The following is a 24,578-nucleotide window of genomic DNA, read 5'->3' on the forward strand; positions in this document are numbered from 1 at the left end:
TTTGGTGTCGGGCTCATTTCACTTAGCACGATGGTCTCACACGTGCCCTCCGGGGGGATTCCCTCGGATCTGCTCACTCGAGCTCAGTCTTCTTCCGCCGACAGCTGCTCCTCATTAGGAGCGAGTTCAGCTCGTGCGCAGTGCCCGGCCCAGCACCCGTCTCTCCTCAGGCCCTTCTCCGCCTGCGGGCCGGTGTCTGACTCACCAGCATCATGTCCTGGGGCCCGCGTGTCGCTCAGTAGGTGCTCTGTCCCCACCCGGTTGGATCCCCTCTACTAGGATTAGGTGGGTGGCAGCTCACCTGTGATGGCTCCTCCCACCTTTTTAGAGTTGGTGGCACAGCTGACAGCTGATTTCTCCAGGAAAACACAGCCCCTGGAGCTTCTGCTAGTGGCTGTCGGGGGACGGCCAGCGAGGAGCCACGTTTCCAAGGAAGCTGGTCGTGTGACCCGACGTCTGCTGTCGGTTCCGTCTCCTCCTTGTTGCAGAAAATAGTTGTTTTCTTGAGAAGCATCAATACGTTTCCCCCCCCAAGTCAAACACAAAAATACACTGCAGGCGTCAGGGCGGGTGACCGGTTCACAATGACGTCGCCCTGTCGGCTGGTTTCGCGTTTTTAAGATGATTCACACCGACTCCCGTTTCTGCGCCGCGTGTCCCAGGCACCAGGCGGGATGCTAACCACACGCTAGGGCTGCCCTGCAGTGAGTTCGCAACGACAGGTCTGGGGGTAACCGACGTGCCTGCTGCGCTCGCAAACGGCGAGGTTGCTGCTCGGAATGAAAGCTCCCGCCCTGGCTGGGGGGCTCGCTTGGTGGGAGCAGCGTCTCGTACACCAGGAAGGTTGTGGGTTCGATTCCCAGCCACATACCTGGGTTGCGGGTTTGGTCCAGAGTCGGGGCGCGTACAGGAGGCCGCCCATCGGTGTTTCTCTCTCACATCCACATTTCTCTCTCTGTCTCCCCGCCCCTCTTCTCTTTCTAGAAATCAATAAAAAAACATTTCCTCCAGAGAGGATAAAAAAACACAAAAGCGAACGGGCTCTGTACATTTTGTTTAGAGGGGTCATTTTGGACAAAGCCCCAGGCGGCTCCCAGCGCGGCCTGCGATTTCCGCCCGTGAAAAACAAGTGGGTGTCTGTCCGTCCATCCCCGGGGCAGAAGCCGCTGAACCGAAACACGAAGCCCAATATCCATGAAGCCACTTTAAGAAAGATGGGTCCTGCCCAGTGTGGCTCAGTGGTTAGAGCGTCGGCGTTCGCACCGGAGGGTCTCGGGCCCCATCCCCACACAAGGGCATGTACCTGGGTTGCAGGTTCGATCCCCCGGCCCGGGTGCGTGTGGGAGGCGACCAAGCGGCGTGTCCCTCTCACACAGGTGCCTCTCTCCCTCCCCTCCCTCCCTTCCACTCTCTAAAAATCAATGGAAAAAATATCCTCAGGTAGGATTAACAACAAAACAAATAAAAAAAGGGAGCCGGGAGGAGTGTGTGGCCCCGGGCGGCTCACAGGGTGTAGGCACCTGTCTCAGAGGAGGGGCCTTGTCTCCACAGCTTTTGGAAAGGTTACCCCCCCCCCCCCCCCCCCCCGAGAGATGTAGTAACGTCAGGGCTTGGGACTTTCTTTGCTGGAGGCTAATAACTGCTTCGAAGAGACTCGAGTGAAACAAAACACAAAGACTCGCTTTTTAGGATAATTAAAACTCTTTTGGGTTTTTTTTTATTTATCAATCTGGTTTCTAATATAATTTCAGTTAAATGAAAGAACATTCACAAAGGTTAGGCATACATACAGAACGTCCCCGTCCGCTCTCGGTTACATGCTGCTGCTTTCAGAGGGTGAAGTTTCGTGACATTTCACAGGGGCGGGACCCTCGTCGACTTTACAGAAAGAACATTTAGGCCAGCTTTTCACGGCGCGAGCCTCGGGAGCCACCATGCTCACTGGAAAAACGGAAAACCCGACGAAAGGGAACAAGATGAGCGACGCTGAGAACTGTCTCTGGGCCGGCCTGAGAGGGGCCTCGTGTTTTCGCGGCCGTCTGAGTCCAGCATCCACCAGAAGTCAGCCGAGGAGTGGGAATGGGGCAGACGGGCTACGCAGACCTGTCCTTAGGGAACACTTTCACCTGAAAAATAAACTTGCGAACGCTTGTTAGACACAAGACCTACGTGCCCCCATCTCTAGCACCTCCTGCCAGTCTTCACTCAACGGGGAGTTAACCGACTTTTCGACACGGTTTCCCTGTTTCCTTGACAATCCGTTTTACACACCTCTTGTACCCAAAAAGTGAAGTATGGTTTTTAAAAGGCCAGAAGTGTTTGGAAAATTAGAAATGATGAAAATCAATTTAATTTTATTTAAAATTTTTGCAAAAGTGAGATAATTAGGGCAGCTCATTCAAAAACAAAAGTTCTGAATTTGTACAGATTTTTGGAGAAAAAAAAAAAGGAAACAAAAACTGGATGAAAATTAAAAAAAAAATACTGCTGGGAAAGGAATCTGGTTTCCAATGATATCATCCAGAGCCAGCGGGCTACGCAAAAAGTCACATTTGTTGTTCATGTCGTCTCACTGATAAGCGAGACCCATGACACCGAGAGCAGGGCGAGCTCCGAGGCGCACGGTGGGAGCTTCGCCCGGGACGCCCCGATTTCCCAGCCCCGCACTGTGCTGCCCCCCGCAGTGTGGACACGCTGGCGCCCTGGCAGCCCACCGGGTATGTCGGCAGTTGCACAGCGATGCCCCGCGTGCTGCCACCTTCCTGGACTTGGCTGCACTGTGCCTCTTGTTGTGACTTAAAACCAAAGCCAGAAAGGCCGCCTTCCCCGGGGCTCCGCCGACTCTGGCCTTTATTTGGGTTTCAAAGTGCCCAGCCCTCAGGAATCAGTGCCCCTCAGCGGTCTCACAAAGTCGGCAAAACTGCTCTATCTGAAGCACAGGCCAAGGAAGACGGAGGTCCAGGGACTTGGCGACGGTCACACACAGGGGCCAGGAGAGGGAGGGGAAGGGCGGGGGCTCTCTCAGCTGACTCTCAGCGTCCTCAGGGTCCCCAAATGCCACCGAAGAAACGGTGCCCACTGCTTTTCAGCCCAAATCGGCTAGACACGCGGTTCTCGGTTCGCACTTTCAGGGCCCGCTGGTTCTCCTGGGAGAGCCGTGTGCGGCCTGACCTGCCTTTGGCTGGCTAACTGGGGTTCAAGTGTCATTCGATTTGATCACCTGCTGCCTCTTTTCTCGAAAACCGCCGGACAGGGTCTGGAACAGGAGGAAGAATGAAGGGGCTCAGGTCGGGTGCTAATCGTCTGGAGGTGTGACACCTAAAGGAACCGTGAAGATGTTTACACCGTGAGGACAACTGCAAGGCCAGGGAGGGACTGATCCTGCTAGAGCCGGAAATCAAAGCTTCCTCCGACCCCTCGCTGACACTGGGCTTTCACATCCCCAGGTGCCTTCTGGAGGTGGCGTCCGTGCCCAGCTCGCAGCGCCACCTGGTGGCTCAGCGGACGTTCAGCCGGAGCACGAAGCTCTCTCCGGCTTGTGCCAGTTCTCTCCCTGGTGCCCGGGCTCCTGCTCCTGTTGGCAAAGGGGGCTCATCCATCGAGTGCAGGGCAACAGGACATTTCCCAACAAAGGCACTCAAGCTCGTGTCCCCAGCTCTTCTAAAAACTTCACGTAAGTTGCTTTTTTTTTTTTGAGCGTTGGTTGAAAGCCACAGGGGAGAAAATACAGCGTTAGAAGGGCCAGAGGAGAGCTTAACCATCAAATTTCTCACCCGTAGGGCTGGCTTCCTGGAGCTCTAGGGACTCTGTTATTTTGAGAGCTTGGAACGGCACTGACTTGACGCCACCCCGAGTCCCCACCCCTCTCTCAGAACGCAGGTGCCCGCTGCACACACGGAGGCCATTTCCTGCACGAACAGCCGGCACCCAGTGGCAGTTTTCCCTGCAACCGTAAACTGCCTCTTGGTTTGTTCTGTCGTTTTTGTTCTGTCTGTCTGGTCGGGCAAAGATGCTCGGCACTGGGCTTCGTGCCTGACGGGTGACGCACCGGGATGGACGACGTCGAGATCCTGCGGGATGCGGTCCATGAAGCAAGACAGGCCCGGGCTCGGGCCCAACGTCCGGCTGCCGGGCGGCACTGTCCTAAACTCCCCAGGGAGGGGGCTGGACAGAAGCCGGCTTCCTTTCTTCACGTAAACAAAGTATTGACCACTTAGAACGGACTGGATGTAGCTGCATAAATAGACTCAGGAATAAACAGGCTCGGAAATTATCGTGAAGACCACGGTCCCAACGAGAAGCCCACCTTTTTGTGTCCTGTCTGCCGGCTGGATTGCGACCCCCTTAGGGGCAGAGGCTGTCATACTTCTGTTGTGTCCTACTTGTCCCAAGGGATGGTGACACGGGAGACCCCCTGATCCGGGCAGGCATCCCAGGGCCCTAGGCCTGGAAATCTGGCGAGAGAAGTGTTGGGCATTACGTTTAACACTTTGTAACAGGAAAGTGGAAAGGAGAGTAGAGAGAAAGGGTGCGAACGTTTTAGTATCAGGGGCTGTTTTGATTGTTTTAATTCCCTATTTGCTGGGGGGGGGTTGAGACAATGTATAGAGAACAAAGCTAGAGACAATCAATGTCCCTCCTGCACTGTTTGTTAAGTGCAGAGGTAATGCCTGTGAAATAGGTTTCAACAAACAGGAAACCTTTCTATAACATAACGTTTAAAATTTGCTATTTCAATTTGACAGCCCCGAGCAGTAGTCGTCCTGATTCAATCAATGGCCTTTGCCCTCCGTGTGTGTCGCTGGTAAATGTTCCAGTGCTGCGATACTTCGTCACACTGAATACCTTTCCTTTTTAATCTGCTTTACAGGAGAGGGATCGAGACCCTTCTCAGTCAAGGGGGCTCGTGAGAGGGCCTGAGGTCAGCAGCTGGAAAAGGGCATTCGGAGTCCCGTGTGGTCTGTCCCCCGGACTCGGACGGGTCGTGCCTCCTGTGGAGTGTGCCACATACTGTGCCACGTACCACTGGCAGCTCTGGATGACACTTCCCTACTCGGGAAACCGAGGCCCTCCAGGAACTCAGGCGTACCAAGGATGCTGAAAAGTATGCACATCGGCCCCGACCGAGCAAACTGGAATCCCCGTCCCGCTGGGCAGGCTCTCAGGAGAGCAGCACGGTCCCTTTTCACGCTCACCTTGCCTAGCAGGAGGAAAAAGGTGGCCAGGTGCTGGAGTCTAAAGAAATTTCACAAAGTACTGAGTACAAGAGCCTGAACTATAGTGATCATAAATGGCAGTCATTCTAGAAATAACTTTTGTGTAATCTTTTATCTGTGTAATCTTTTATCAAGTAAATGAAATTATTTTTTAGATGTTTCAATAGGAGTTTTGTCCCATTGGTTTATATTAATTATTTTCAAATAAAATCAATGGGTTATTTGGAATAAACTGGTGAAGCTTCCTGATTAAGGTGACATGTGATTGACTAGACAGGTCCCTTCTCTGAGGAGCAACAATCGGTGACCAGGATGGTGACGAGCCAGAGCGTCAAGCGTCTCTGCCAGAGAAGATCCCTGGGCCGAGCGGCGTGTCCGTTTTAGACAGAGCGGTCCAGGGAGTAGACGACATAAAACACGGCGGTGTTTTTCCACAGGATTCCAGAGGAGCAGAAATAAACGTATAATGGAATATAATCCAGCCTGTTGTAGGCAAAGCAGAGGAAAATCTTTTGTGACCGCCGGTCACCGGTGACAGGTACAGATATTGAACGGGCCTAAGACAACAAACACAGGTTGCGCAGAATCCGATGAAAACTAAAGCCAGCCACCCCGGTGGGGAAATCCTTGCCCTGGTACTTGCCCTGGCGCTCAGTGCTCCTCTCCGCTGTGATGATGACGTCGTTACTTCCCACGTGCCGTGCAAATTTCTCCCCCTGGCGGCCTTGGGCGGGAGCTCCCGGAAAACCGGCACAGGCTGAGACACTGGCACACGCCAGGCTCTCTTTGCCCTTTCCTTCCTTCTCCGACGTGCAGGGCATCAAAGGGAACAGTACATGAAGGCGAGCCGGCAACCACGGCGGCCCATTGAACGCTGACTGTGCGCGAGGTCGAGGGGGCCGGAGGCCGCGGGTCCGTGCGCCGGCTTCTCTCAAGGGAAAAATATCCGCATTCTAAGGGCTGTTAAAAATGTAGAAAACTTGCCCTGTTACCATGGGTTTTCAGAACACCTCTAAACACACACAAAATAAGACAGGGATTACCTACAAATGTCAACCATCGCTTAAACTCTAAAAGCATTTTTTTGTATTACTTTGTTTCCGTACAGAAGGGAAAACTCAGCTATAAAGAAATATTAAAAAGTAGTATTACTTGTGTGTGCGTGTGCGTGTGTGTGCGTGTGCGCGCGTGTGGCAGCCAGTCTCGAGGGTTCTCTGCCGCTTGCCTCCCCCAGCTTGTGCTGATGCTCTGAAGGGTGTGCTCTAGAGAGTGAAGCGGGAGCGGCCCGGCCCCGCCGCGCCCCGCCGCGCCCCTCAGATGAGCCACTCCTTTTTGCTCTCGTCGATGGTCTCCGTGAAGTTGGGGTCGTTGTTCATGATGGCGGCGTCGGCGCTCTCGGCCGACTCGGCTCCCTTCGCCTCGTTGGTGTGGTAGGTGCCCTTGTGGCGGAACATGTAGCGGATCAGGAAGACCAGGGTGCAGAGAATGGTGAAAATGACCACGGCGATGACCCCTGGCGGAGACAGGACAGGCCTCGGGTTAGAGAAATCCTGCGTATCCCGGCACTTCCCCGCGGCTCCCGCCAACACCGCTCTCCCCCATGAAAACACAAAGCCCCCCAAACAACTACAGAAGTTAACAGGACTGAAAGGAGAGTTAGGCCCATCACAATTATACCTGGAGATGTCAACGGTCTTTTCTCAGTAACTGATAGGACAAAAAACCAGAAAATCACCAGGAATTGAGACCTAAAAAGCACTATTAACAAAAGTGACCTAAGGAAATAATACTAACCCTCCACATCTTTCTTAAAACAGAGGAGGAAATCCTACTCAGCTCATTTTATGAGGCCAGTGTTATCCTGACACGAAAGCCAGGAAAATATATTAGGAAAAAGTATCGAGCAATATTCCTCTTCTTTTTTTTTACAAATCCCCACCCAAGGATATTGTTTCCATTGCTTTTTCAGAGAGAGAGTGGAAGGGGGAGAGAGAGAGAGAAACATTGATGTGAGGGAGACACATTGATCGGTTGCCTCCCATACCTGCCCCGGCCCTGGGCCGACCTGGGATCGAGCCCACAGCCGAGGCACGTGCCCTTGGCCAGAATCAAACCCGGGGCCCTTCTGTCTGAGGGCCTTCAGTCTAACCACTGAACAAAACCGGCTAATAAGATCTTAACAAATCAAGCCCGACAATGTGTGAAAAAACGTATTATGATAAAGTGGTGTTAATTCTAGAAATGCAAGATTGGTTTAACATTAACAAACTAAAGCACTGTAATTTAACACATTAGGAAAATAAAGGAGAAAACCCATATGATAATCTCAATAGATGCAGGAAAAGCATATGACAAACTTCAACACCCATTTATCATAAAGCTTCTCAGGAAACTGTCAATAGGAGGAAACCATCTCAGCCTGGTAAAGGGGGTCTATGAGAAACCTACAGCTCACATACTACTTAGTGGTGAAAGATTAAATTCATTCCCCCTAAAATATGGAACAGTGCAAGAATGTCAGCTCTTTAACACTTCTATCCACAATTGTACTGGAGGCCCTAGCCAGTGCAATAAAACAAGAAAAATAAAAAATGTACAGAACGGGAAGAAGTAAAAACTCTCTTTATCCTCAGGTGACATGACTGTCTATGTAGAAAATTCTACACAGGAATATAAAGAGAACTGCCAGAACTAACAGTAAATTTAGTAAGGCCACAAGATACAAAGTCAATTCACAAAAATCAATTGTATTTTTATATACGAGCAAGAAACACTTGGAAAATAGAAGTAATAAAATAATATCATTTATAATAGAACAAATGGGAAAACGTTGTTCAAGACTGCACTGGAAACCATAAAACCTTGCCGAGAGAAATTAAAGACCTAAATAAATGATGGATATACCATATTTAGGGTCAGTGTTGCCAAGATGCAAACTCAATGAAAATCACAACAAACTTTTTTTTTGGTATAGATCTATAAGCTGATTATAAATTTTATATGGAAATGCAAAGGGCTCAGAACAGCCAAAATGATTTTGGAAAAAGAAATAACTGGAGAACTTATACAGCTTATTTCAAGACTTACTATAAAGATACACCTGTAAAGTAAGCATGGTATTGGCTAAGAAAAGATACAGAGATTAAAAAAAACCCCACTAGAATACAGAGTCCAGAAAATAGACACACACAATATGGTTATTGGTTTTTGCCAAAAAGTTCCAAGGAAGTTAAATTTGGGAAAATATAGTCTTTTCAGCAAGTGGTCTTGGAATAAGTAGATACTCATTTGGAAAATAATGGCTTTGACCTTTATCTCATACAAACATTAACTTAAAGTGATTGTAAACCTAATAATAAAAACTAAAGCTATAAAACATAAAAAACATACTCTAAAATCTTCACAACCTTGGAGTAGGCAGATTTTTTTCAAGAGGATTTTTAAAAATCACAAACAATAAAAATATTAGAAAAACTGGACTTTATCAAAGTTAACATCTCCTGCTTTTCAAAAAATACCAGTAAGAAAATGAAAAGACAAGTCAGGGACTGGGAGAAAATATTCACAATACATATGTCTGACAATATTTGTATCCTGAATATAAAAAGAACTCTTACAAATCAATAGCAAGAAATCAAGCAATCCAACAACTTTTGATGGGGAATGATTTAGACCGATACTGCACAAAAGATTTACAAATGGCAATACACATATGAAAAGATGCTCAACAATACTAGTCATCAGATAATTGCACATTAAAACCACAATGAGATACCACTACTCATCCACTAGAGTGGCTAAAATGAAGAAAACTGACAACACCAAGTGTTGATGAGATTGTGGAACAACTCAACTTCTCGGATATTGATTGTGGGAATGTAAAATGGTCCAACTATCTTAGAAAACTATGTGGCATTTTCTTATAAAGTTAAATATCCACTTTCAATAACACCCAGCAATTGCATTCCTAGGACTTACCAAAGAGAAATGAAAATTTATGTTCACACAAGACTTGTACAAGAATATGCACAGAAGCTTTATTCAAAATAGCCCAAATCTGGAAACAAACCAAACATCTACTGACAGGTGAGTAGATAAAACAAATATGGCACATTCTTAAAATGGAATACAAATGGGCCACTAAAATAAACAAACTATCGATCAATATATGCAACATTGAGTATCGATCTCAAAACTGTTCTGTTGAACGAAAGAAGGAAGGCACAACAGATTATATTCTATGTGATTCCACTTATATGAAACTCTAGAAGGAGCAAAAGTAATCCATGTGAGAAAAAGCAACTCAGAGGCTGCCTTGGTTGGGAGTGGGGCAAAGGGAAGGACAGACTACAACGGGCGTAAGAGAGCTTTTCATGGATAGAAATGTTCCTGTCTCTTCATTGTGGTGGTGGTTAGGGGTGTATGAGTGTCAAAAGTCAATGACCTGTTAAATAAGTTGATTTTTTTTTTTTTAAAGACTATATTGATTCCAGAGAAAGGAAGGGAGAGGGAGAGAGAGAGAGAAACACCAATGATGAGAGAGTCATTGATCAGCTGCCTCCTGCTCGCCCCCGACTGGGGATGGAGCCCACAACCCGGGCATGTGCCCTGACCAGGGATCAAACCGTGACCTCCTGGTTCATAGGTCGACGCTCAACCACTGAGCCACGCTGGCCAGGCCATTATCATTCTTACTTTCACGAGCCTGCATCAGAAAGCAGCCAGGCTACATCACCACAGCTTATCCACGCCCCCACTTCACAATCTGAAGCCACATTTAAATAGCAAAACGAGTCATAAAAATCTGGACAACTCGCTTTTCCCCTGGACTATGATTTTATTGAGAATGACAGCGCCCCCCAGGGGAGCCGCCACAGGAAAGCCTGTGCCACGGGTCGCCTACCTCCAATGATGGCCGAGTTTCTGTTCACTCCATTTCTGATAGCTTGGCCTTGTCCTGGGTTATACGGAAAATCAGCACTGGCTGTGGAGAGAGAAACGGAAGGTCAGGCGGGCAAGTGACAACCATAGACCCCAAGGAACGCGGTGCCTATCTTTTCACACAGCTCTTCGCGTCCCGTTTTCCCAAATGACATGCCACTGCAGGTGGACCCGTCTTGCTGTCGTTTCCTGCGAGAATCACAGCAACGGCCACCTCCGCTCCTGCCGTGTCCCTGGCATGAGGCCCAGAGGCGCGCTGGGCCTCCTTTGGAGGGTATCAGAGAATCTCTAGCTGCCTGGGCTGCCCCCCAGGCCCACCGACGTGAGTTTCTGGATGAGGGTGCTGTTCCTTAAGCTCGGCTGAAGCCTGCCTCCTGTCCACTTTCATCCGTCTCACCACGGGTGGCACTGGCTCTATTTACGGGGGAGCTTGTCAGGGCGTGCGGCATGGGTTTAAAAAGCATTCGCTTCTGTGGACTCTGAGGAACAGAACAGATCGACGAACAAGACAGGGCCACGGACATGGAAGCGTGGGACAGACAGACAGGTCTCAGAGGGAAGCGGGAGGAGATTAACCAGAGAACTTACAGGCATAAACGAACGGCCCACGGACACAGTGGACAGGCGGGGCCTGGGGAGGGGTGGGAGAGGGGTGGAGGGGGGTGACGGGGGGAAACGGGGGACACCTGTAATACTCTCAACAGTAATAAAAAAAAGAATCTGGGAAACCAACTGAAAAAGAGAGACAAAGAAGGGGGGATCGCAGGACAGATAAAAATACAGTTACAACGAGAAGGAAATGGAAAGCACATAAAGGAAATTCCTTAACCTATCCTCCCCCCACCAAAAAAAAGTGTTCACTGCTTGCCCTAGCCGGTTTTGATCAGTGGTTACAGCATCGGCCAGTGGACCGAAGGGTCTAGGGTTTGATTCCGGCCAAGGGCACGTATTTGGGTTGCAGGCTCCATCCCCGGCCCCTATTGGGGTGCATGTGGGAGGCGACCAGCTAATGTGTCTCTCACATTGATGTTTCTCTCTCTCTCTCTCTCTCTCCTTCTTCCACTCTCTCTGACAAGCAATGGAAAAAATATCCTCAGGTGGATTAAAAAAAAAAGTATTCTCATTTTACTATTAATATTTTACATGGCTCTAACAAAACATTGTACACTCCAGGAATATTTTACAAGGGGGTAATATTTCATGAGAGCTGAGAAGACTATTAATTGCCTAATGACTATCCTTTCTTTCCCTGTTATAAAAAAAAAAAATCACTTGTATTAAACTTAGATGTGTCTCTAAGATAAAATAAATTGAAAGCATGCAAAAGGCAAACAGATTCTGAAGTCTGTCTACAGGTCAGGAGAACATCTGTTGTCACTCATATAAGCTAATTTAACGTCAGAAATGATTTCATGTTTGCTCGACTTTTGCCTGAGAAGTTACGCTTTAAGGTAAATCTTCCAATAGCGGCAGCTTCTCCGAAGGCAGGTGACCTTGGTGTAGCCGGAACCGTGGCTACTGAGTGGCACCAAGGAAATGTAAAAAAAAAATTGAAAGAGTTATTGGGCATAATTAAATGTGTACACGCTGATGAAACAGGTTTGTGTCGTGATTCAGGGAGTTTCTTACTAAGGACTCCGTTTTTCTTTTCTTTTTTAAAAAGGCATTTTAAAAATGTGTTTATTGATTTCAGAGAGAGAGGGAGGGAGAGGGAGGGAGAGAGAAACATGGATCGGCTGCCTCCTGCACGCCCCCAGCCAGGGATGGGGCCCGCAACCGGGGCATGTGTCCGCCCTCTTTTCAAAGGCCCCCATCTTAATTCTTGTCGCTCCTTCCGCCGTAGTCGCCCTCTCAAAGGCTGGGGCCGGTCTCGATGACGTTTGCCGTCCCAATGACAGGCCGTGCAGACACGGAGCAGAGCTAACTGGATGTTCGTTGACTGGTGCAATGAAAATCAGTCCATTAGGAGGTGTGTCAATGTTTGTGTAGCCTCTCTGGACAACAGAGTCGCCCGGGCAGGTGTAAATTTGAAAGCCTAAGCCCAACCCTTACCGCGAGGCAGCATTTTTATTCCTCCTGTGTCCGCTGGCCCTGGGCGACTACCTGAGAGCAACCAGTGGCGAGCCTGCAGGTACAGCAGGAGTCCTCCCGAAGCCCAAGAGCAGGGTTCTGTTTTTAGCATGAGCACCCCGGTTTTCCTGGCTTTATTTATAACTTAAGCCTGGTTGTCTTAATGCATGTTGAGCGCTCACTCCCTTGAGAGACCCACATTTTTCGGGTGAGCACAGTGATGGCTATTTTAATAGATATATTCCAAACGACTTCACCTCAGCCTCAAACTTCTTGCCCGTGCCGTTGAGCAGGTAGGGAGAAGATGGAATAAAACAGAATTGTGGGTTTTTGTTTTTTTTTTCATTGCAGAATATAAATAAGGTCGTTGTGGCTCTTATTTACTACGTTTCAAAATATGTAAAATTGTAGACTTTAGGCTCAGGAACCGATTGCAAATAAAACACACGTTTAAGTGCATATAAAAATAAATCGAGGTTATCTAACATAACCTCCTCTCTACCCCAGAATAAAAGGCACTAAAAGCTTCAGGCTGTCATACATCAGGGACAAAAAAATTAGATAGGAGCTGACATCTCCTCGAGAAACTATCTCCATGGAAACCACTTAAGCTTCAGCATCTAAAGTGATAATCTGAGACACTCCAACAAAACTGCTATTAATTCTAATTTAATTTAAATTGCAGCACTATTTTTTGCAGCAGGGTCTGGGCTAGATGATGTCTACAGGCCTTTGTTCTTTCCGGCTTCTTTGTTTCCTTTCACTTTATTTTCTTTCTTCAAATTTGAGTGGTATGGCAGAAAATTATTTTTTTTCCTAAGTAATGTGTTCTAAGCATTAGAAACAGATATGAAAACAAGTGGTTGTCGACTGAGATGCTGAAGGTAGAAGGAGCTGCTGTTTTATTCGAGAGAGGCCGCTGCTGGTCACGTTCGGCGGGGCGGGGACTGGTCAAGGCCAGGCCGTGTTTATCCAGGGACCCGCCCGTGGCCCGTGGCCGAGTGAGCCTCAGTCTCGCGTCTATGCGTATACCGTTCACCTCGGTTTCTACAGAAAGCTGGCCAGCCAGAGCTCCTGTTTCAAATGGGGAAGAGATTATGTAGTTTTGGCTTCTGACAAGTGAAACAAAACCGTACATCTCCAGCCTGCGTGAGTGTCCAAGATCCGGTGACCCAAAGAGATTCCTTAGGCGAAAAGAAACAGAATAAAGGAAGCTCTCCTCTGCCATATGTCCTGGTTGTTTAAATAATGTCAACTTTTATACAAAAGGACTGCATGAGCAATTGATTTTGTTCGATTCCCTCCTTTCAGTGTTTTTGTTTGTTTTTAAATATATCTTTATTGATTTCAGAGAGAGGAAGGGAGAGGGAGAGAGAGAGAGAAACATCAATGATGAGAGAACTGTCATGGATCGGCTGCCTCCTGCACACCCCCAGCTGGGGATCGAGCCTGCAACCCGGGCCTGTGCCCTGACGGGAATCGAACCCTGATATCCTGGTTCAGGGGTTGATACTCAGCCACAGAGTCACACTGGCCGGGCTCCAGTGTTTTTTTTTAAGCCAATTTCTGAATTGTCTCAATTGCCTTTCAGGAAAAAGATTGACTGACGCTCCCAGGCTAGGCTGACATTACATTCTTTTGTCTGAGTAAGAATAAATAGGTATTTTAATGGAAAAATACTGTGATGTCTCCACGTAGATGCAGTCAAAGGCATATATGAGAACAGACATATTTTAAAAAATGCTGGGTGGTTGATTTTTTCTGAAGTGCACTGATTTGCTTTTTGGAAGAATTCTTGTCTCCTCGTGGCTCGTTCCTGCACCGGTGGGCGGGGTTGGGCCCTGACCTACGAGGCAGCTCAGGGTGGAATACCTGAGGCCGTTTAGGGATTAATATCAAATATCCCAAAGCGCCAGAGCCACCGTCTGCCACCTGATGAAATGCTGGGGCACAGTTGTGGGCGCTGACAAAGCCTGATGCCCGTGACTGGGACCCAGGGTCCCTGCTGACACGGGCTATGGTTTCCTTCCCAGCAAAGCGGCGGCAGCCAGAGCTGGCTCTCTGCTGGGCCATGGGAACAGCCTCATTTTCAAACAGAGGGGTGGTTGAGAAAATCACCACGGTAAGAAGCTAAAGCCACCAAACATAGTGAACAAGTCCCAAAGGGCATTTTTTAAAAATATGTTTTTATTGACTTAAGAGAGAGAGGGGAATGGAGATGGAGAGCGAGATGTGCTCTGACCAGGAATTGAACTGGGATCTCCTGGATCCTAGGTTGATGCTCAACCACTGAGCTACGCCTGGCCGGGCCCAGAGCACATCTTCTAAAGGCATTCCCTGACGTCTTCTCCGAGACAGTGGTCAAGAGTTGGCACTGCTCGTGAGCTGACCGTCTTCGGGAGACCCTGGAGCTGTTGCCTTCAGGCTCCTGTTGAGGACATCTCCACTGGGCACAGGGCAAGAGTTCGTGAAGGCTTTGGATGTGCAGAACTTCTAGCTTGGGAGCCTAATTGAAATAACTTTTTGATCACCTAAATTAGAGTCAAAAGACGAGTTTCGTCATTTGTGAGAATACGGAGGCGCCTTTAATCATCTGAGGAACCAGGCAGGAGGGAGGGTCTCCCCTCACTTCCCACCGGTGAATTTCTAGTCAGTTAAGGGCCAAAGTTTGCCTGTTTTGGAAACAACTGAAGATTACTGATCTGCTGCTGACATCATCGTGTGTGTCTTTCGAGGTAAGTCCAGTGGGTAATAATAAAGAGCATCCGGAAAAACACTTCATCTTCTGCCACAACCTCTATCTCAGTCTGCAGAACACGTCTTCGGTTCCAGGCGATGGATGGGCTCCTGCTCTCCCTGGACTCGCTCCGTCAATATTCATACGGCTCTGGTTCTGTAGGATGTCTGCTGTAATTGCTCCTTAAAAAAAAATGTAAAATTGACCCTTTTTTATTCCTAAGTGTTCGGAAACCAGGGCACGGGAGGAGGGCTTCTGAGAATGCAGGGGCGTGCACCGCATCCGGCCCGCTGCGTGGTCTATTAGGAAGGGGCAGAGAGCACAGCTAAAGTGCTTTAAAAATTAATTCTGCACATAGTTTAAGTCTTTTATCAATGCCCAGCAGGGCCTGTGCTTTTGAAGTGCTCTTTTCGGCTGCATTAGCAGAAGCGAAAACATGTAATTCCAATCCCACGACGTGTCTTGTCTTCCAAGAAGGCTGATCTCAGAAAACTGACACTGCAGCCCCCACGCTGGATGTTCCCGCCGTCTTTGGTGCTGTTCTCTCCCTGAATTACCCTCAGATCTCAAAAGACAGTGTCTTTGCTTGTTGGCAGGTGGAACGACCAATGGTCATCGAAGAAAACCTGGGAAAGAAAAGGTTTCTAAAACTTCCTAATGCTTCCCCACCAATGGGCTCCTCCCGGGCCCGGCACCCATTCTGATCAAGATGTTGAGGTCAACGTCCAGCATAAGCCACGTGGCTCTGCCCAGCCCTTCCTCTCACTCATGTCAACAGAGTGTGAAAAAATACTTAATTGGCCCGAGCTGTCCTGGGCACGACTTAGTCCATATCAAAAAAGAGAAAGTTAAAAACAAAAAGGGGGGAGTGTGCAGAGCAGGGGGAATTTCACCCACAGGTGCGCAAAGGACTCCCTACTTCAGACTCCACTTGATAGTCACGGGGTCGCAGAAGATGGAAGACAGTTCAGAATAAAGAACTGGAGTTCTTTTATGTTTAAATTCCATTATTTTCATTGAGAGCAAGGGGAAGGCGGGAGAGCACTGAATCTGAGGGGAGTATATGTGAAATTCGGGCCCGGCGATGCTCGTCTCTGCGTCCCTGAGAGCAAGGTGCTGCGGACAGGGGGCTGGTCCCCAGCCTTGACCGCCCAGCAGGCATCTCGAGATGGGCGTCGGCAGCAGGGGTCTCCAGGTGTGCGGTGTGAGGCAGGGCTGAGCGAGCCCTGGGCAGCCACGCCGCTGTTTCCTGAGGGTATGAAGGCGTTTGCTTTCTCCGAGTCTCATGTTCCTACTAGTGTCCACTCACACCTACAGGGCCACCGTGGGTCAGACAAAATCCTGCCCTGACAGCATTTCAGCAACTGACATGCTTTACAATTTTAAGCTGTTATTTCTGGTTTTATCTTTTCGTTTTCTAACAATTAAAATTCCCAAGTCAGTTCTTGAAAACCACGCTCAGCCTTTCCCAAGAGGGGAATGTCAAGGCGATTCATTCTCAATGTTTAAAAAAGCTGCACCCACATTCATATGGGCTTTGTGTACATTTAGATTTTAACATAAAGTTGACTTTACTTTTCCCCCTGAGCCTTACGGGTTGTTCCTGGGCAGAAACTGACGGCAGAGTCAAGAATCCACCTGCTCTTTCACATTTTCGAGGCGCCTTTGCAGAGCCCAGGGCATCGGTCAAACACCTTCTCCAGTGAGCGAAACGAAGGGCCACCTGTTTATTACTGATGTTTGCACAGAGACCTTCCTCCGAAGAGTGGACGGCATTGGGCCAAAACGTCACCTGGACAATGTTTCTGCAACGTTGAAATCACAGGCAAGGACACAAGGCCCCTGTGTGCCAGCAAAAGTGGAGCCAGATTTCCAGGTGGAGACTGGCAGGGACCCCCTACCCCTTGCCCAGGGGAAAATTCACACTCAGAGGTTCCAGCAACAGTCCTTCCGAATGACAAGTCAATAGAGGGGGTGATGCCCAATTAACCTGGAGGGAGCTGTGCTCCCCGAGTGGCCCCGAGTAATATGCGAGAATATTAACGGACAGACACACACACCTGTGGACGACTCAAACCTACTTTGTTTTTGTGGGCATCACACAGAACATTTCTGCCGCACAAAAATGAGGCGAAAACAAATACCGTGACTTGCTGGATGGAGTCAGAGGCTCTGCCATCGCCAGAGAAGTTGCCACAGCAACGAGGATGCCTGTTTCCCTGCACTTCCCCAGCGCCCCGTGTATGGGGTCGATGCTCCAACCAAACGAGTTACACTGACTAGGGCTACAGGCGTATTTTAAAAAACTAAACAAAGTTTGGTAAAAGGATTTTAGTTACATCTTGAGAGAATCCCTCACCGTGACTAAAGTGTTTAATGCCAGGAATGAAAGCTGGGTCCACTAACTGGAAATCTATTACTACAGTTTCACCACTGAGCTATCACAGAAGAAAAGGCACATGGTCACCTCCCTAGATGTTGCGATGGCATTAGATACTAACCCCGATACGACTGATCAAAACAGGATCCTTAAGATATCTTACACATTTATTGATCCTTAAGACGTGTATTGGGCTGGAGGTGATATGTACTAGCTGTCAGAATTAAAAATACGTCGCCCGGCTGGTGTGGCTCAGCAGTCGGGCATCGACCTGTGATCCAGGAGATCGTGGTTAGATTCCTGGATTGCAATCAATGACTCTTTCATCATTGATGTTTCTGTCTCTCTCCCTCTCCCTTCCTCTCTCTGAAATCAATAAAGGCATTAAAAAAAAAAATTAAAAATACACCCCTTGACTCAACAATGCCATGTGTACAAAGCTAGTCGTTATGAAAACAAAAGATGGAAACAACTTAAGTGACTGACAGATCAAAAATCTGTAACCCTAACCCAGCCGGCGTAGCTCAGTGGTTGGGTGTCGACCCATGAACCTGGAGATCAAAGTTCGATTCCCGGTCAGGGCACATGCCCTGGGTTGTGACTCAATCCCTAGTAGGGGGCGTGCAGGAGGCAGCCAATCAGTGACCTCTTGTCATCTTTGATGTTTCTCTCTCTCTCTCTGAAATCAGTGAAAAAACATTAAAAAAAAATCTGTAACCCTAACATTATATTTAACATAAGCTTAATAAATGCTCTTGGTGCTTTTGCAGAAGAGCAGAATTTGCATCACTTGCAGGAAAAGCACACATTAGAAAAGGGGAGATAATAATTGTTCTTTGCACTTGAGTAAATGTGTGCTGTGTGGGTCACTGAAGAGAACAAAAGACACGCAGGAGAATAAAAAGATTAGGTGGCAGAGATGAAGCGCATTAATCATGCAATCTTAGCAGACGGGTGAAAAAGGGATCCGCTCAGGAATAATTAAGATGCCATTATAAGAGCTGGAAAGATTATTTTAAGTGCTTGCAGGTGGTAAAGCCAACCAACTACCAGCTTGTGATTATGAAGGGAACTGAATAAATACACGCCGTTTTTAAACGTTCGTCATATCCATAACTCTCTTGCACACGAAGATGTAAAAATATTTTATCTTCAGATGGTGGGAAGGAAATTTGGGATATAGGCAAGAAATCAAGTCATTAAAAATCAGGGCACTAGAGGGAGGGTAGGGGAGCGTTTAGAAGTCAAACTCTCGTTCCCAGGGGTCAGGTGCTGTGGTGAGTTTGAGCCGAATTTCTCGGTTCGCAGTAGCTGGGCAGACTGAACATTCTGGAACCCACCTGGGGCAGGGTGGTTACCTTGAGTGATCCCTGGTGCCATGTTCCATCGAGCTCCCTACTGATTTGGGGGAACCTCATTACTAAGAGGGCTGGTTTTTCAACAGCTCTGTGGGCCCGAGTGAACCCACTGGGCAAGTTTGGGTTTGGACCCTCCTGGCTTCCTGACAACCTTGACCTTGGTCTGGACAGGAGGACAATTGGGCCGTGTTAACTGTTTTCCACTCTGCTCAATGCTCCTGGACTTTCCACGTCCCATCCACTGAGAGCTCCTTCAAGAGCCCCTCAGTCAAATGCAGGTCAGCTTCAGGGTGGGCGCCGGGGAGGCCCAGGTTACAGGGGAGGCTGTTCAGCTGCCAGCACCCAGCAGAGGCTGATTCCCCGGGGCCCTTCTGGGCGAGGTGCACCTGTAAATTAATGTAGGTGTGGAAGTCGTTGTACCTGTGCTGGGAATATTAGGCACTAGAAGTTCTGGAAACTACTAAATAGTTATAATCTTTTTTGTTGTTGTTATTCTCACCGGAGGATGGATATATATATACATACATTTTTTTCCCATTGATCTTCAGAGAGACTGAAAGGGAGGGAGAGAGAGAGAAACATTGATGCCAGAGAGACACATTGACTGGTTGTCTCCCACTTGAGCCCTGACAGGTGCCAGGGATTGAACCTGCAACCTTTGGGAATCGAACCCGATCCCCTTCAGTCTGCAGGTCGACACTCTCACTACAGATCCACGCCGGCCAGGGCTAATCTTGAAAACCACAAGATTCCTTAGGGAATGAAGCCTTACGTCTTAAAGTGCTATGTCTATCATATGATATTTTACAAAAGGTCCTAGGATGTGGCCTTTGGCCTGGTGTATTCAGAACCAAGTATCACGAATGTGATAAAACACCCCGAGGCTACGAGGCATGCCCCGGGACACGGTGCTGTGCAGTTCGGAGTTGGTTCTTAGCATAGAAATTGATGGCTTCCAACTCTTGAGTATACTTTTTCTGGTGTTTGTTTTGTTGGTGTGTTTTTTTAAATTTCTGTTAATCCTGACCTGAGGATATTTTTTCCATTGCTTTTCAGAGGGAGTGGAAAGGAGAGAGACAGAAACATTGATGTGAGAGAGACACACCAATTGGTTTGCCTCCCACACTCCCCCCAACTGGGGCTGGGGATCGAACCTGCAACCCAGGTATGTGCCCTTGGCCAGAATCGAACCCGGGGCCCTTTGGTGCGAAGGCCGGCACTCTAACCACTGAGCAACACCAGCCAGGGCTTGTTTTTATTTTTCACAGAGTGGGCCCTGCTGTCTGCAGTTGCCTGTCTGCTGGGAAGTCCTTGCTGTTTCAAGGAAAGAAGGTTCCCTGGATTCGACAACAAGAAAGAACAGAGCCCGTGACTGAGAGGCCAGATCCCAGCAATTGTCCCCTGCTCTGCGGCCTGTCGATGCACCGGAGCTCAGGGCTGGGTAGGTTTTTTCTACCTTGTAACTACTGTTCTAAAAATAACCCTCAGGACGGTAATGATTCGCTTTAGGAACAGCCTGTACCTTTATCAATGGGAAAAAGAGGCAGGAAAAACAGTGACTGGATGTTCCTAATAGAGCGGAACTGGTTCGAGTCAAGTCAACACAATTTTGTTGACCATTTCCCCCTGTAAAGACGCACACTTACACCCGGGCTCGGCCCTGAGTGCGTGGCGATCCGGCCACACCGCCCGGTCCCTTCCACACTCCAATCACCGGGGAACCACCTGCACATTTTTTGCCATTTCCACGCAAAACGTAACAGTTATTTATTTACTTATTTTCACTAACTCGATCCAATTTCTAATTTACATAAATACACTGGTAAAACTTTATAACCCTGTCGGGGCTCTCAACAGAGTGAACCAATCGGAGACTTTCTCTCCGACAGAACGAGCAGGGCTGCAGGGAAACAGACAGGCGGCGACTGTATTGTCACGCAATGCCACGTCGGTTTTCTTCCCACAGTGATCGGCTGGCCCGCGACCCAAGGCGCCACACTGCCCGGCAGGAGCCAGCGTCTTCCCTCCCAGCTGTGCGGCGCACGGCCCGGCCAGCCCCACTGTGCCTCCCTCGCCTTGGAAAACACTGGCAGGGCCCACAAGGCACGGGAGACGCAATGAGTGACTGTCGGCAGTGTCCAGGCGAGGAAAAAGATCTCATTGCACGGAGCCAGCTTAGCTTAGAATGCATTTTCTGTTTTTACCGTCTGGTATCTCAGTAAGAAAGAAACGTAAGGGAGCAGAGAGAACCCGGGGCCTAAGGGGGGACGTCTTGAATTCCAGCCTCCAGGTCTCTGCAAAGCACGCGCCCGGGTGAGGGTGTGAGGTGAGGGGCTCCGGCTGATCGCCACCAACCCTCAATACTGAGGCCATCGGACGCCCCACTCTTCACAGCCAGGGCCGCGCCTTCTTTTCAAAGATGCACATACTTCAGTTTTTAAAAAATATGTTTTTATTGATTTTAGAGAAAGAGGAAAGGAGAGGGGGAGAGAGAGGAACATCGATGTGAGAGAGAAGCATCAGTCGGTTGCCTCCCACATGCACCCCGGGGGGGACCGAGCCCGCAACCTGGGCATGTGCCCCGACTGGGAAAGGAACCGGCAGCCTCCTGGTGCACGGGACGGTGCTCAGCCAACCCAGCCACACCGGCCAGGGCTGCATACTTCGTTTTAAGCAGCATTTTACCCCCCGATATCCTTTCAAGTGAAGTTTGCGGCTGTTTCAAGAAACTGAATAATAATTGGACATCTTCAAACTGAGGTTCCTTCCTGGGGTGCGGCGGCTTCCACACTGACTAGCTTTCACGAGAGCCGCTGGGTCGGGCCCCACACTGTGGATTTCTTGCTCTTCTGTCTGAAGTCTGCTTTCCCAGTTGCGAGAAGGCTGACCAGCCGTCCTCAAGTTTAGAAGGAAACTCCTGTCTCCATGAGCTTCCCCATAGGATGGTCAGAGGGGCCTGACCTTTGGTGAGCTTATGGCCACAGCTTTTCAAGTTGAGGCTTCCCCACCTAAAAGCTTCAGCGCCTTTCATGAGCTGTTTTTCTGTTGTACTATTTGGGCATTAATCTCCTTTTCTTTTGGTAACCATATTTAAAAGGGCTCACCAAGCGGGCTGGTTAGTAAGCTGCTCTCTTCTTTGGTAAGTGATTCTCGATCTTGGCTACCCATCGGAACCCCCCTGGCCCCCGCCCAGGGAGGTTTCACATCGATGGACACCTGCCAGCTCGCCCCCAGGGCATCTGATTTGATTGGTTAGCGGTGGGGCCTGGATACCGGGATTTTTGAAAGCTCCCCAGGTAACGTGAAAGTGCATCTGAGATGGAGAACCACTGCACAGGTGAGTGCTTTCAGCCGTCCACGTGCACACGGCAAGTCCCCTGGGAATCCTGCTAAAATGCAGATGCTGACGCAGTGGGTCTGGGGTGAGGGCCCGAGATTCTATGTTTCTTTTTTCTTTCTTTTCTCTTTTGTTAATTCTCACCTGAGGATCTTTTTTCCATTGATTTTTAGAGGAAGTGCAAGGGAGAGAGGGAGAGAGACATCGATGTGAGAGGGACACATCGACTTGCCCCCCACACATGCCCCGGCTGGGAGCAAACCTGCAACCCAGGTACGCGCCCTTGACCGGGAATCAAACCCGAGACCCTTTGGTGTGCAGGCTGACGCCCTAACCACTGAGCGCACCGGCCAGGCTGACGGTGGGAACTTCTGACACCTGATGTGAGCTCGGCACTGTGCTGAGACCTCTCGTACCCACGCATTCCTTCGCTCTCAATCCTCCAACTACATTGCCAGCGAGGTGCTGTTACCAACCCCATTTTACAGGTGAGGAAACTGAGGCTTAAAGCAAACAAGCAATATGCCCAAGGCTGCTTTCAGCTTTACCTGAGTCCAGGTGGTCCAAGTGCCAGGGGTCGGTGGCGGACGACATGGGGGAGAGGGTGAGCGGGGAGGCCCCGCAGTTGGACTCCACCAGCTCGCCCTGGATGTGCACGTGCGCAGAGGCGTTGGTTTGCCGCAGGGCCGCCTTGAGGGGGGCGATCTGGTTGAACTGGACTCTGGAGAGGCACCCAGTGAATCCCGGGGTGTTGTACTTGTGAATCTCGTGGTCAATCTTCCCTGTTTCTGAAAGAAAAAGACAACGTAAGAAATGTTATCCCACTCACGATATTCCGGCTGTAAAACACACTCGTCTGAATGCTTGGGTCCAGATCTTACTCTCGGGGTTCAGGTTAAGGTGTTCTGTTCTTTTAGATGAAATATTAATGACTTGATAAGGCTCAGGCCTGGAGACTTCACTTTAGAAGAACCTTCTGTATTACTAGGGAACCTGGTAGGGTCAGGAGAAGACTGTATTTGATAAAATAAAACACATTCATAACTACCTTCCGGATACTTGAGATATTGCTGTAACTAACAACACTCACTTGATTCTTTTCTTAAAATATATCTTTATTGATTTCAGAGAGAGGAAGGGAGAGCGAGAGTGAGAGAGAGAAACATCAGTGATGAGAGTCATTGATCGGCTGCCTCCTGCACGCCCCCTACTGGGGATCGAGCCTGAAACCCGGGCATGTGCCCTGACCGGGGGTCAAACCGTGACCTCCTGGATCCTAGGTCGATGCTCAGCCGCTGAGCCACACCAGCCAGGCTGGACTCTCTTTTTTGCTATGCCAACACTTGCTATTTTCTAACAAAGAGGGAACAGATCTCAGGCCTGGATGCTTCAGCAGGCAAAGGTATTGAATTTCATAATATCCCCATAGTATGCTACATATATACATTTACCAATGCTTTATTATTATAGGAAGCGGTACTGATGTTTTATTTTATGGTCACAATCACCAACATTTCCTCTTACCATCAATGCTTTTCTTTTTAAAAAAATTAATCCTTACTCTAGGATATTTTTTCCATTGCTTTTCAGAGAGAGTGGAACGGGGAGAGAGAGAGAGGGAAACATCGATTGGGTGCCTCCCACACCCGCCCCACTGGGGGCCGGGTATCGAGCCTGCAACTGAGGTACGTGCCCTTGACTGGAACTGAACCTGGGACCCTTCAGTCTGCTGGCTGATGCTCTAACCACTGGGCCAAATGAGCCAGGGCTCAATGTTTTCCTTCTGACATACGTTTATTTAAGTAAAAACGGTGAATCCATTTGAAGAAAACTATTAAGTAAATAAGTAAAGGAGGTAGCCAGAAATGACAAAAATTATGCCTTTGGCCTCAAATCCCTCCTCTGGGGAGTCGTGCTGTGGAAGAACATGCTTTCCCACCTCTGTTCCAGGCGCCTGGGATTCCACCGTCCTCCCCTCTCTTCACACGTAAGCCCTGCGATTACCCATCTCTCGAGAACATCAGGGTCCCCAGTCCTCCAAAAAGGGGGCGCCGACGGCTCCCTCCCTGGCTCTGCTCCTGGCCCTACCTGGGCAGGTGCTCACTCCCTGTCCATTCGGGCCAGAAGCCGGAACCGCGCCTCTGGCCGATGTCCAGCGGCCCTGAGAGCAGAGACTGGATGTCGCTTATCTTTGTGTTCCCTGACACCTCTACCACAGCACCCGACATGAAGTAACCTCCCCCCCCGTGTCTGTGTGCTCGACTGTAACAGAGACCGCATGACACAGTCCATCAGTTTGCTTGCGTGGGATGGGCGACCACCGCGGGGGTTTGGGTCCAGCAGAGTTCGCCGTGGGCCAGCGTCTGCCAGCCCCACGGGGGCAATCGGTGTGGCCTGGGCCCTGGGAAGGGGGAGGGGAGTGGCAAATTCAGATCCGACAGGCCGTGCGTTTATTTCCACAGTGCTGTCACCCGGGCATCTCACTGGAAACGCGCCCATCCCTGAAATGTGTGCGCGCCGCTCTTCAACGGACACTCAC

General features: G+C 49.1%; 1 protein-coding gene across 1 annotated transcript in view; it reads right to left on the minus strand.

Moving 5' to 3' along the window:
- Nucleotides 1–5,338: 5,338 nt before the first annotated feature.
- CNTNAP2 (contactin associated protein 2) overlaps nt 5,339–24,578 on the minus strand; it is a 1,301,514-nt gene continuing 1,282,274 nt past the window's right edge. Inside the window, exons 22-24 of the mRNA XM_087820965.1 lie at nt 22,588–22,827; nt 10,120–10,200; nt 5,339–6,729 (exon numbers count right to left, since the gene is read on the minus strand). Of these exons, the coding sequence (XP_087677091.1) occupies nt 6,530–6,729; nt 10,120–10,200; nt 22,588–22,827 (521 nt within the window). The 3' untranslated portion in view covers nt 5,339–6,529. The remainder of the gene's footprint in view (nt 6,730–10,119; nt 10,201–22,587; nt 22,828–24,578) is intronic.

This window comes from Miniopterus natalensis, chromosome 10 (genome assembly GCF_054644295.1).
Source record: "Miniopterus natalensis isolate mMinNat1 chromosome 10, mMinNat1.hap1, whole genome shotgun sequence".
Taxonomy (NCBI): Eukaryota; Metazoa; Chordata; class Mammalia; order Chiroptera; family Miniopteridae; genus Miniopterus; species Miniopterus natalensis.